The sequence below is a fragment of the Arachis ipaensis genome, chromosome B3, assembly GCF_059453495.1.
Source record: "Arachis ipaensis isolate K30076 ecotype BB chromosome B3, ASM5945349v1, whole genome shotgun sequence".
Classification (NCBI taxonomy): domain Eukaryota; kingdom Viridiplantae; phylum Streptophyta; class Magnoliopsida; order Fabales; family Fabaceae; genus Arachis; species Arachis ipaensis.
The window spans coordinates 52,148,091-52,161,562 of NC_142438.1; the positions used below are offsets into that span (position 1 = coordinate 52,148,091).

Consider the following 13,472-nt stretch of genomic DNA (forward strand, 5'->3'; position numbering starts at 1 on the left):
GTAAAAGAATAGCATAGTTATTAATATTACAAATATTTATACCAATCACTCCGTCTCAGCCCCCGAAAAAAAAAATGACAGCAATATTGAAAACTAAAACCAAAGTGTTATAAAACCACGTTACATCAAAATTATTTTTTTATTTATTATATTTTGTTGTTATTGGTTATCTCGTCTATGTTTCTAAATCGATTTGCAGCATATGTTTCTTAATGGTGTATATGTGTTAATATTTTGGTGTCATTGATTCTATTAATTCTGCTCAACAGAGTTTATTCGATCAAAACAGTTTATATTCAGAGCTCTCATCTCCTAGGTTAGTATATTTTTTCAAAAAAAAAAAAAAGAAAAAATTCAAGTACAAGTAAAATTGGCAACTAATCTTCATCCTTGGTAGCTATACCAAGCTCCCTCTTCTCGATCAGCTAGGTGAGTTCCTCTGTAGTTCTGTTCTTGCAGATCATTGGTTAATGTGATTGTGATAAATAGCTTCCTAGCTGATGAACTTTAATTTGATTTCTTTCTCCTTTTATAATTCAGCAATGCTAGCAAACAATATTATCATTTATTTGATTAATAATAATTTACACTTATATTTATAAAAATTTATACACATAAAATATATAATTTATATTTATATTTATTAAAATTTATATACATAAATTAACACAGATTATATTTATATTTATCGAAATTAATTTTTTTTATTTGTACCGGCTAATTACAGACTAAAATTACTAAAATCTATTGGCCTAAAAAACTTTTTGATTTTGTTTTATATTTTTTTCCAGAATTTCGGATGGATTATTGTGCATGTTTATGTTAACAATATAGCTTGCAAAAATAATATAAACACACCAAAAGCCATTAGTAAAATAAGTTATCATATATTTGTATATTAATATATGTATTATTTAATTTATTTTTAATATTTATTTTATATTTTAAATATATTTTATATCGATAACTAATTTTAGTATATATCTAATATGAGTTATTATTATTATTATTATTATTATTATCTTCAGTGAAGAAAGCCTCCTTTTAGTTGAAATTATTCATTTATTTCTTATAATTGTGTTTATACTAAGCTTGCCCTATTTCAAAAAATTCTCTGTGTGAGTAGTTTTAAGTTTATCCTGCTCAAGAAAAACCCATATTATAATCTTTTATTGGTTCATCCATGCATACTTTTTATTAAGTAAAAATTACTGTACTCTTTGTCAATTAATAATTTTTAATTCTTTATTAATTATAGTTTATATTAATAATTTAAATTTAAAATTTAAAGTTTAGAATTTATAATTTAAAATTTAAAATTTAATATTTATAATTTAAAATTTAAGACGATATTTTTTTATTTTTTGCAGAGCACAATAGCATTTTCCTTTTTTATCAATTATCATCTTTTATGTTTGACTTTTGTTTTTTTTGGAATGATTATTTTAATATTCTCTGAGGAGCTTTGTTTTCCTTTGTAATGAGAAAGAGTAATATGTGTTGGAGGCAGATATTTTCCTTCGAACTTTTTTGTATTTTTATTTTTAATATTTTATATCTTAAAATTTTGTGAAAAAAGAAAGTAAAATTTTAATTTTTTATAAAATTCTAGGAACATAAAATATTGAAATGAAAATAAAAGACATTTTTAAAACCAAATATGTCAATCTTTTTATCCTCGTTTCCACTGATTTTAAGTTAATTGGATCTTAATATTTAGCAGCAAAATTCTCTTTCTTAATCCAAACATTTTCTTATATTCTCTCTCTTAATTAATTTGTTCATCTCACGTTTGGTGTAGGATGAAGAGGGGCTTCCATGGATTTTTTAAAAGGAAAAAGCTTTCCTTTTTTTCTATTTTGTTAATGTCCACAACTATCATATTATTGTCATGGGAGAGTCTTTCTGCACTTATTCCCCCTTATTCACAAATGTTGCTTCCTTCAGGTTTGCTTTTATTGCTGCAATGCAACTATATAATAATATATGGTTCAAGTTTAATAGTATTGCTAAGGTTTTTTCTTAGAATTATCTATAGTAAATTGTTCTTTCATATATATATATATAATAATGGAAATGTTTGGTAACCAAAGAAAATTAGTCAAAAACAGACATAATTTGTCTTATTTAACATTCATTAATTGTTACGACAATTAATAAATACTAAATAAGATAAGTTTTGGCTGTTTTTTTTGTCTACCTAGCATTACCCTATAATAAATGCATTACAAATCACAAAAGCATTGAATTTTTTCTACATTAAATATCTTAACTCGCTAACAACTTTAGTTTAAATTTCCTATAATATAAGTGCAAAACCATTTTATTACTAACATCTAATTTGGTATTAAGTATTACAATGTAGACAAAAGTTTTTCCTTAAAGTAATTATAGATTTAGAAATTAATAATAATTTTTTTATCCATATGGCAAAATCTAATTTAAAATTCAACATAAAAGGTCAATTCTTACATATATAAGATATGAAGTAAATGATTATATGCTTTTAACATGGAGATAGTAGTATTATAAATAGGGTGATATTATTTGAACACTTAATTTAGTCTTATATACAGACAATTATTTAATCGAATTGCAATAAAATTCAAGGATGTTAGGTGTACAAATATAATAATTTTCCTATAAAATATTATCTCATAGAATGGGCTTCCTCATTCTTTTATGCTCTCTTCCTCTTCCTACTTCTTCCTCATATCTTTCTATAATCACATTTATCCTGTGACTTTCACTTTGTGTTTTATTATAATGGTGTAGAATTTTTTTCAAGTTTGACGAATGAAGAAGCAGAAGTTCTCTTTGAAGCAGGGGATATCCATGGAGTACCCACTTTAGAAAAAGAAGAACATAGTAGAACAAATTCTATCATTGGCTTTCTAGAAAATGGATCTACAACAAATAATGAAGGTAATAAATGTTTTTAAGTGCCAACAAGTTATAGTTCAAATGGCATATTCTTTTTATACTCACTTAGAAGTCGCAGATTCGAGTCTCATTCCTAACTTTGGAAAATAAAATTTCCTAAGTGAGCATGCGATGAGGTTGATGTTAATTGTTATCTTTAGCTATAGTATTCAAATTGATGTGATTACCATTGTTTTAACAAAACCAAGTTGATGCTCAAACTAAGTTAATTAAATATATTGTTATGATAAATGTTTTTCCAAATTAAAAATAAGTAAATAGTCATTGCTGATGATAAAAAATTTAAATGCCGGCAAAAATAACAGTAAAAAAAAATTAAACTAATTTTATACTCATAAAAAATTAATTTTGTTTGTCAAAAATATTTAATAATTAAATTTTTATTGATTTTATTAAAAAATATATTAAATTCTTAAATTGTTCTTATCATCATCTTTAACCTCTTACAACAACAATAATCAAAACCGTCACCCCATTTTTTAAATTTTAAATATCTGTAACCCTCTTCCATCACCACTTACACTACTAATATCACTAATTCACCAGCAACAATATCATCAAAATAACACAACACAACAAAAAGAATCACTCTATCTTTGCTAATACCACCACCAAATTAAAATTAAACAAAAATAGTGACCTTTCACTTTATGAAATAAAAAGAAAACCCACATCTTCCACCAGCAGCATACTAATATCCATGAAATTTGCAAATCAAACCTTATTAATGTCCCGCGGTATTTTGCGGCGGTGTGATGAACGAATACTCATATGTGGTGGAGGAGCTAGAGGGGAGTTGATGCTTGATCTGGAGGCTCACACTTGAGGGGGAGATTGTTAATGTTGCAAGTATGAGGAGTGCATGAAGTTAGTCCCACATCAAAGAAAGCAAGGAAGAGTGAGGAGTTTATAAGATGAGAGACCCATTAACTTACTACCTTAAGATTTTGAGTTGGATATGGTGTCTTCTCATCTTATGTTATCTCACTTGAATCTTCTCTGGTGGTTGAGAGCTCTCCACGGTTGGCCTGTTTGGTGGTTTTAAGGGGTATTCTAATCGGCCTGGTGGTTTTAAGGGATATTCAAGGTGAAGCATCGAAAGTCTTCCCAGCAAAGGTGGTCCAGACGGCGTCATATGTGATGGAGGAGCTAGAGAGGAGTGCATGAAGTTAGTCCCACATCAAAGAAAATAAGGAAGTCTTCCCAGCAAAGGTGGTCCAGGCGGCGTGTCCCGCAGTGTTTTGTGGCGTTGTGATGGACGAACACTCATATGTGATGGAGGAGCTAGAGAGGAGTGCATGAAGTTAGTCCCACATCAAAGAAAGCAAGGAAGAGTGAGGAGTTTATAAGATAAGAGACCCATTAACTTACTACCTTGAGATTTTGAGTTGGATGTGGTATCTTCTCATCTTATGTTATCTCACTTGATTCCTCCTTGAAGTCTCTCCGGTGGTCGAGAGCTCTCCACGGTTGGTCCAACAATTAATTGAAGAACCATAGACTTCCAGCTGTTGCAGTCTCCGGCAGCCAAATCTGGGGTCGCATTCATCACAAAAAAATGGGGATATATAAGCTTTCAAAATCGATTTTCACAATAATGGTCACCCAATAAATTTATACACTATAACAAAAAAAAAAAAAGATGACCACACAGTTAAAAAATATCACTCTCTTCTTCTATCTTTTATCTTCGCTTCTCCTCCTACACTTTCAGTTCCTCAACCACCATAGAAGTCGAACCCGCTTTCAAAACCCTATTGACCGAAAATTACTCGGCCAAGACAAAGAACCGACACTATCCCACTTCAGATTCTATTGGCAAGACATAGTTGGAAGACCATGTTAGAATATATTAGAATTAATTAACATTTATTAGAATTATTTAATATATATTATGTCATTATTATATCGATTCTCTTAACACCTATAAATATCCTTCTATATTGTATCATTTCACACAACTTGAATAAACACAAATCCTTTTTCTACTGCTCTCTCTTATCTTTCTAACATGCTATCAAAGTCATAGTGTCCTCCTTGAAGAGGATAAATTGTTTTTTTTTTTAGTGAAATCACTATTTTTTTCACACTTTTCTTTTATGTCATTTTTTTTGTCTTTTGTCACTCCTTTGATACTTTTTCACCTCACCGATTAGCCTATTATCTCTGTCTTGTATCTTTTCGAGTCTAATAAATCTAACACCATTGGCATTTGCTGTTTACCTATTCCCATGGAGAAACTATATATTTTTTATCACCTTCCAGAAGTTCATCATCTTCTGACATTTTACCATCTCTTCACAGTGTGCCACACTTTTGGGCAGTTTTCGGACAGTTTGCCATCTTTTAGGCAGTTTCATCTGCGTTTTTTTTATGGTAGTTTCGTCTGTACTTTTATTGCAGCAGTTTTATTTGCGCTTTCTTGTGACAGTCTCGTCTGCGCTTCTCGTGCGGCAGCATCATCTGCGCTTTTCTTGTGACAGTTCTGTCTGCATTTTCTCGTGGCAGTTTCGTCTACGTTTTCTTGTGGCAGTTCCGTCTGCGCTTCCTTTCGATAGTTCTATCTGCACTTCCTTCCGGTAGTTTTGTCTATGCTTCCTTCCGGCAGTTTCATGCACTTCCTCCTTTTATATTGTATCATTTCACACAACCTAAATAGCTAGATACAAATCCTTTCTCTACTACTTTCTCTTATCTTTCTAACAGGCCAAACCAACTTCAATCCCAATAGTCGAATGCAACTTCTTTGGCTTGGTTAGGGTAATAGACAATGCTTTAACCATAGCCCAACTTAGCTAGCAATAATGGCAATAAGCTTCCAGTAGTTAAGGTGAGACAATGAGGTTGGCGAGAAGATGCAGATCTATCGGCGACGAGATTAGCAATGGGAAGGAGTTATCGGCGGCGCAGAGTAGCAATCAAGCAACACAGTGGTCACGCCGAGACGACGCCGAGGTTGGTGGCAAAGAGGTTGGCAACGACGAGACTGGCCGTGAAGAGGCTGACAGCGACAATCTGGAGAGTTAGAGGTCACCAAAGACAGTGTCACTAGACGATGAGGGAGGTGAGGATATGGATGGGGATGGGAGAGGTCTGGTTTTGAAAGGGGTTAGGTGGCAAGGGGTGGGATGAAGAAATAGAAGATAAAATTTTAGAGTAAGAACATACGTTAAATTCTATAAGGGATTTTTCACACAATGGATTTTTCACGAACGAAGGTAACATAATTTTAGAAGTTAATATGTTGATATATGTGCATGAATTTTAATATGTTTACGTTTAATGATGGTTTATAAATTATGTAATTGTTGTTAAAATTAAAGTTATATTTTTTTTTTTTTGCATTTTAGTAATATTTGTTTTAGCAACTCTTTTTAAAAAACGTTGCTAAATAATAAAAAAGCGTTACCTTTTACTTGCTTGCACTGTTCTTTGCAATAGAATTTATATACTTTGGTTAATATTTTGTTCCTCTTGTTAAGAAAACAGTTAAGAAACTCTTGTTTTTTAAACTAGTTTTTAAAATTAAAATAGGTCTATTCAATTTTACTATAATATCAAAAAGTATTTGATCCAATGTAGTTGAACCATGTATATTCTACAAACTTTATGTTCCACGTATTCATTTTTAGATATGAGGTGATATGATTTTATAGTATTAATGTTGTTTTTTTGTTGTTGTTAGTAGCGACCATAACGATAGTAATAATAGAGCAATATATGTGTTTGTATTTATAGTAGCTACAGCTACAGAATGTGTGTGGGGGTTTGTGGTGGTGGTATATATTGGTGTCATGGTGTGTTGTATGTGGTGGTGGCGGTTTTTTTGGTATTCTGTCTCGTGAGAATGTGGTGGTAGATGGTAGTGGTGCTTGTATTTGCGTTTATGGTGGTAGTGACGGTGATGATGTGAAAAATTTTTAAAAATTTTGGAAAAAAAAAAAGGAAAGACAAATATAAAATTGCCAAAAGAAATTAACTCTATGTTGATTTAAAAAATATTTGACCAAAAAATAAAGTTGACACATTTAAAAAATATAAAATTAAAATTGAAATAAAATAAATTTAGAGACAAAATTAAAATTAATTCCAAATATTAAGAGTAAAAAAGTTATTTTTTCATTAAAAATTATCTAATATATTACAAGTGCATGTATTATAGTATATAAATTTTACGCATTAGTCAACCCCAACTTAGAGAAAGCCATTATCGTTTGTATGTTAATGTTAGAACTTACCAGTATATAGGATATATTATAGAGTAATATTCCGATTTAATTTTCAAAAGATTTTTTTAACACATTAATTTTTAACAAATTTTAATTATTAAATCAGTTTATAAATTCCTATTTCATTCTATAATCTCAAATATCATATTGCTTGTCTATGAGAAGGGACTAATGCGAGAATTTTTTTAGAGGTTTTTATATTTTTATTAAATAATAATAAAAATTAATTTGTTTAACTTTTAATAAAATTTGATACAAAGATTGATTTGCTTAACTTAATTAATTAATAAAATGTCTAAGTCATTAAAATTTGTTGAAAACTAAAAAATTAGACAAAATATTTTTTGAATTAACTATCAAAACTGCATCCAAATTTTGGAAATACCGACAAAAATATCCCTCACTTTTGATAACAACAAAAATATTCTCAAAATATTATAAAATACGATAAAAATAACCAAAAATAGTATTATATTATTTTTAGAGAAAATTACTATTTCTACTTATGAAAGTTTTCACTAACAAATTTACCCATAAAAAAATTAAGGTTGTATCCATAAAAAATAAATTCTATACGAATTATTCAAATACTAAAAAATCACATAAAAACTTCAAATTATCTTTGTCCTAATCCTAATCTCAACACTCCTGCCCAAATTATCCACTGTCCCTATTATTTTTGGTTCTAATTCTACATATTGGATTTGCAGCAATGGTGTGCTGTCGTTTGATGCACAGCCCTTTGCCATGGTGTTTGATATTGTTAGTTATAATTGATTATTGATGATTCACTAAGAATGGGTGGAATGAAATTGTGGCGTTGGTGGATTTTTGGTGATTGGAAGCAGAGAAAATCAATTAGTTTATTCCAATATATAGCGAATAAAGGATGCATGTCACGAAGAACATCGACGACGAACCTATCGGTTCGACGGTGGAGCATAGCGATTGTGGTTTCTCAGGTGGTGGTGGATTTGGATTTTGACATGGCTGATTCTGCAAAATCTTAACCAGCCATCTCAACTTACATTTTGAGAAAGATGATTGTAGAACAAGATGAAGAAAAAGTCAAGTGAAACAAATACTGCTTTTCCGTCGGCATGCTCGATCATCACCGCCATCTTTTAATTTCTTTTGCTTTTTTTTTATTTGGAAAAAGAAGATCTAAATGCTTGCGGTTTGATTGCTTGTGGTTCCGATGGTTGGTGGCAGTGGTAGTGGTGTTGGTAAAGAAGGTGGTAAAATTTATGAAAAGAATAAAGGGAGGATTGAGATTTCGAGGAGGGGGTTGAGATCAGGGTTAGAATAAGGGTGGTCTTATAGTTTTGCAAAATTTTTAATTAGGTTCCTGTACTTTTTTTCCTTTTAATTGAGTCCTTTCACCAAAATTTTTTTTTAATTGGATTCCTACACTTTTTTTTTCTTTTATTTAGGTCCCTGCATCAATTTTTTTTAAGTTGGGTCTCTATAAAATTAAGTCAATTACTGTCAAAATGGACTTAATTAAAAAAAAATTAGTGTAGGAACCCAATTAAAAGAAAAAAAAAAATATAGGAATCTAATTGAAAATTTTGCAAAACTATAGGGACCAACAGAATAATTAAATCTAAGGGTAATTTGGAGTTTTTTAGTAATTTTTTCAGTGTTTGGATAATTTTATCGTATATATAGAACCCATCTTTTATGGCTACAACTTTAATTTCTTTTTTTCATATGTAGATTTGTTAATGTTTAAAATTTTATAAGTGCCAAACGATTTTTATTTTTGACAAATCGTTTATGCATTTGATATAAAATTTTTTTAAAAATATTTAGATAACTATTTAAAAAGCACATAAAATATCAGAATAAATTTGATTTCTAGATTGTTTTTCATTTTTCAATACCTTGATCATTAAAATCGCAACAAAAAAATCTATTTAAAGTATAATTATCAAAATTTAAAGATAAAAATATCTCATTTTTTAATCATATTTATAGAAAATAGCATTAAAATCCAATTTTTAGATAATTTTTTGAAAATATATATTTAACAGATTCTTTTTCAAATTTTATAATATTTTAAAGATATTTAATTTTTATCATTATCAAAAGTAAAAAATATTTTTGTCAGCATTTTAAAATTTTAAGACGATTTTGGTAGATTGATTTACATTATTACTCTTATTATATTTAGTATCAAATTCTACTATAAATAGTCCATTAAGATAAATATTTAATCTCAGTTCAATTTTTTGCGGGAGGGGGATGGGGGTTTATATTTGAAGACCTTATTTTATCGAACTTCATAATCAAATTTTATGATTAATTAATATTTAATTGCATAATATCCTATATAATATATAAATAACTGTCGTATGCTTATTGTGACACAATTTGACGACAGTTGCCATGTGCGCATGCATGTTAACTTTGATTTTACTTTTTAATGCTATGTTGTTCTGCATAATATATAGTTGCCATATGTTATCATATATTCCTATTTTATTGGACCCATAAACTTTATCCATCTGTGTAACTAGTACCATATATTAACAAACTATTTTTTTTTTGTTTTATCAAATTCTTCAATTTCATTAGATTGTAACTACGCAAAAGGAAAATGGGTGATCGACAACCATAGACCTTTGTATTCAGGATTTGGTTGTAAACGATGGTTGTCAGGATCATGGGCTTGTCGCTTAACGCAACGCACTGATTTTGCATATGAAAACCTTCGATGGCAACCAAAAGATTGTGAATTAGAGGAATTTCAAGGATCAAAATTTCTTACAAGGTATTTCACTCTTTCACTTTATATCTATAGCAATATCAGAAGATGTAGAGGTAAGAGGTTGCCCATATTTTATATCATGGATTGCTATTCATTAAAACTTTTTGCGTTTGTTTCAACTTTTAAAAGAGTCGATGTAAAAACATTTTTTATATAATTTAATTTTACCTTTAAAAAAAACGGAGAAAAATAAAAAGAGGAAGAAGAAAGAATTGTGCGAGAAGTAATTATTTTATTAAAAACAATAACGTTTTTTTGCCAAAAAGAAATTAAAACACTAAAATAAACACACCTTAAAGATTAACATAAATTTGTGTGCGTGACAAATATATAATAAGGCTTCGAAATTTTTATATGGTACTTTATTTGTGTTGCAATTATGCTATTATATCAATCGCATTGAATTAGGGGATTAAAATTACATGAATATGGAAGATTAATATGGTCTAAAGAAGTATATTTTGAAATTGAAAATCCAACAAAATACATTTTAATCAGAATTTGAAACAAATTTTTCTATTAAGTTTTGGACTCTTTTAACTCAAAAAAAAAAAAAAACACTTTAACATAGAAAATAAGTAAAAAACATATTTCAAAGATACATTTGAGTGGCCCCAATTAGTGTGCACCACATGCAAAATAGACTTTGTTAATAATTAGTGTAGCATTTTCATGAATTGTGGTTTGTGTGGCTAATAACAATTATGAATCAAACTCTTCTAAAATGATAAAGTGAGAGTTTAATCATCTTTAAATTAAAATAGCAGAATTTATACATGATAAAAATTACAAATTCAATTATAATTAATATTTTATTTTATCACTTTAGAAGTCTCAAAGAATATTTTTTTTTTCAACTACAATTTCGTGGCCAACATCAACAAATTGAGGCGGCTATAGCCATTTAGTGGTAGCAGAGGATATCTGTTTGTTTTTTTTCCGCAATGAATTGTAGAACAAAAAAATGTGACTTATAAAATATTGGAACTCATTTTTAGTACACGATTACCATGGGTTCTGCCATAATTCGTTGGTACAGAGAATGAAATATCCTGAATTACCATTTGGTGGTTGCAGGCCATGTACGAAATGCGTTTTGTTAGCACACGAGTCAATATTCGTGTAGTTAGTAGCAAAGCCTCTTTCACTAAATGCAATTTTTTTTAATAAAAAGCCTATATATAAATGTGAGATTTCAGGATGCAACACAAAACTTTGGCATTTGTTGGAGACTCATTAGGCCGTCAACAGTTTCAGTCCTTAATGTGCATGATCACCGGTGGAGAGGAAATGCAAGATGTGGAAGATGTTGGAATAGAATATGGATTAGTTAAACCTGAGGGTGGTACTCACCCCCATGGTTATGCATACCGTTTCATAACCACTAATACTACCATTCTATACTATTGGTCTTCAACTCTCTGTGATACTCAACCTATTGATGCTACTGATCCGGAATCAGATGTTGCAATGCACCTTGACCAGCCTCCAGCATTCTTGCAGAAATATCTTCACAAGATACATGTGCTAGTTCTCAACACAGGTGAGTTCGCTTTGATTTTCCTTTTGAGGAAAAAAGCTTTGACTCATGCATCAACTTATAAATTATGAATTTAACTTGGATATATATAGTTTGCTTTCATTTCATTTTATTCAAAATACTAAACTGAGTGTAGATTGGTTAAATTGTGTTCTATTCTTTATGAGAAAGTCTAGAGGAACAACACTTTTATTAAAATCTGGTCAACACTTAATCAGAAAAAAAAAAGTGAATAATCTGATACCATTAGATATAATCTCACACTATTAAAAATATTAATGATAGCTAATTAATAGCTACAAATCACAAAATGTGTTTGTCCCTAGCACTCCTTATCTTTTATATATAACTTCTATAAAATATAAAATATAAAAATTAAATTAAACTTTATTGATATATTGGTATCTTGTTTTTCAAAACTATTTTTAAAAATCACCAATTATATATTCGTATGTATTTATAGATATTGCTTTATACAATTTTTTTAATTAAATAATCAAACTTGCTATACTGCTATATAGTGAAATAATTAAACATGCAAATATACAATAGAAGAATAATTAAATTTGTTTATAGTAGCATCATAATTTTTTTAAAATACCAAATACGTGTTTCTATACTCAATAATTAATTTTTGGTATATATGCAGCATTATTAATGACTAAAATTGACAAATTAAACAAACAAAAAGTTATTCAGTTTTTATATAATATAAATCACAAATATAAAGTATTAACATGTAATATATATTCAGTTTAATTTAAAAATCTAATTGAACCAATCAGTTTTTAAAAAAAAAAAACTAAACAAATTGATTTTCTGTATTTTCATTAATTTCAGTGTTTTTGATAGATTTATTTTTTCCTTTCTAATACGTTAGACCGATTTTAAAATAGGTCACCATTGGAATCGAGGAAAGCTGAAAGCTAATCGTTGGGTAATTCATATTAATGGTGTGCGAAGCAGGGAGAAGGAGTTAGCAATGATTTGGCGCGCTAAGAATTTCACTGTTCATAGCGTGGTTAGTTGGGTGAATTCAGAGATTCCGAAATATAGAAATTTGAAGGTGTTCTTTAGAAGCATGTCTCCAAGGCATTTTGTTGGTGGTGATTGGGACACAGGAGGCAGTTGCAATAATACTACACCAATGTCAGTGGGAAAGGAGATATTAGAAGAAGAGTGTAGCGATTTAAGTGTTGCAAGTGCTGTGAAAGGGACTGCAGTTAAGCTCTTGGATATAACAGCTCTTTCTCAACTTAGAGACGAGGCTCATTTATCACGTTTTAGAATGACACCTAATCCTGCTGCTGTTCAAGATTGTTTACACTGGTGTTTACCTGGTGTTCCTGATACATGGAATGAATTACTCTTTGCACAAATCTAGTTTAATTTGTTATATGCGGCATTTAGTTTCGTCTTTAATTTTTTGGAGGTCATCCAAATATGATGAGGTTTATTTATGTAATCTTGGTAAATATATAAATTTTTTCTTTTTCATGTATGTTATTCTTGTATCCACAGAAAAGATATGTAGATGGGGATGCAATAAAGACTAGTTATTCAAGATTAATGACGAGAAGAGTTCATCATCACTATTTAATAAGAACTTTCTCCTCTGTTTGAAAGGGAATCTTAGGATAACTAATTAGAATACGAGAATTTTGCAACAAATGCAAAATACATATTTCTAATATTTAATAAGGGTACAATTAGAAAATTGTTTATTACAGATAGATTTATAGATAGATTTGGTTTCTTTTACTGATGAATTTTTTGTTACTGACAGATTTTGTCATTCTGTAAAAGCCTCGTAAAAAATTATTTACCGATAGATTTTTTTCTATCGGTAATTTACTGACAGATTTTTTTTCCGTTATTGACAGAATATTTTTCGGTAATGGTCCTCCCTTCGCCCAAAAACAGTCAGATTTTTTGTCAGTAATTTATTGACAGATTTTTTCATTACCGACATATTTTTTCTCGTAAT

At 29.3% G+C, this 13,472-nt stretch overlaps 1 protein-coding gene across 2 annotated transcripts; it reads left to right on the top strand.

Moving 5' to 3' along the window:
• Window positions 1-259: 259 nt before the first annotated feature.
• LOC107634431 (protein trichome birefringence-like 16) lies at window positions 260-13,058 on the top strand. Of its 2 annotated transcripts, none has more exons than XM_021118901.2 (6): window positions 260-429; window positions 1,802-1,947; window positions 2,827-2,925; window positions 9,753-9,948; window positions 11,145-11,488; window positions 12,382-13,058. In XM_021118901.2, the coding sequence occupies exons 2-6, from the start codon at window positions 1,803-1,805 to the stop codon at window positions 12,867-12,869; spliced, it is 1,272 nt and encodes a 423-aa protein (XP_020974560.1). In that variant the 5' UTR covers window positions 260-429; window position 1,802; the 3' UTR covers window positions 12,870-13,058. The 2 variants fall into 2 exon arrangements, with proteins under 2 accessions (XP_020974560.1, XP_016193421.2); XM_016337935.3 differs by having other exon boundaries at window positions 261-429; window positions 2,776-2,925.
• The last annotated feature ends 414 nt before the right edge of the window (window positions 13,059-13,472 follow it).

Excerpts from the sequence above, each read along its gene's own strand:
- LOC107634431 (XM_016337935.3), top strand. The coding sequence starts at position 1,803 with ATGAAGAGGGGCTTCCATGGATTTTTTAAAAGGAAAAAGCTTTCCTTT. Across the intron at positions 1,948-2,775 it reads ACAAATGTTGCTTCCTTCAG|AATTTTTTTCAAGTTTGACG; the intron begins GTTTGCTTTTAT and ends ATAATGGTGTAG. Across the intron at positions 2,926-9,752 it reads ATCTACAACAAATAATGAAG|ATTGTAACTACGCAAAAGGA; the intron begins GTAATAAATGTT and ends CAATTTCATTAG.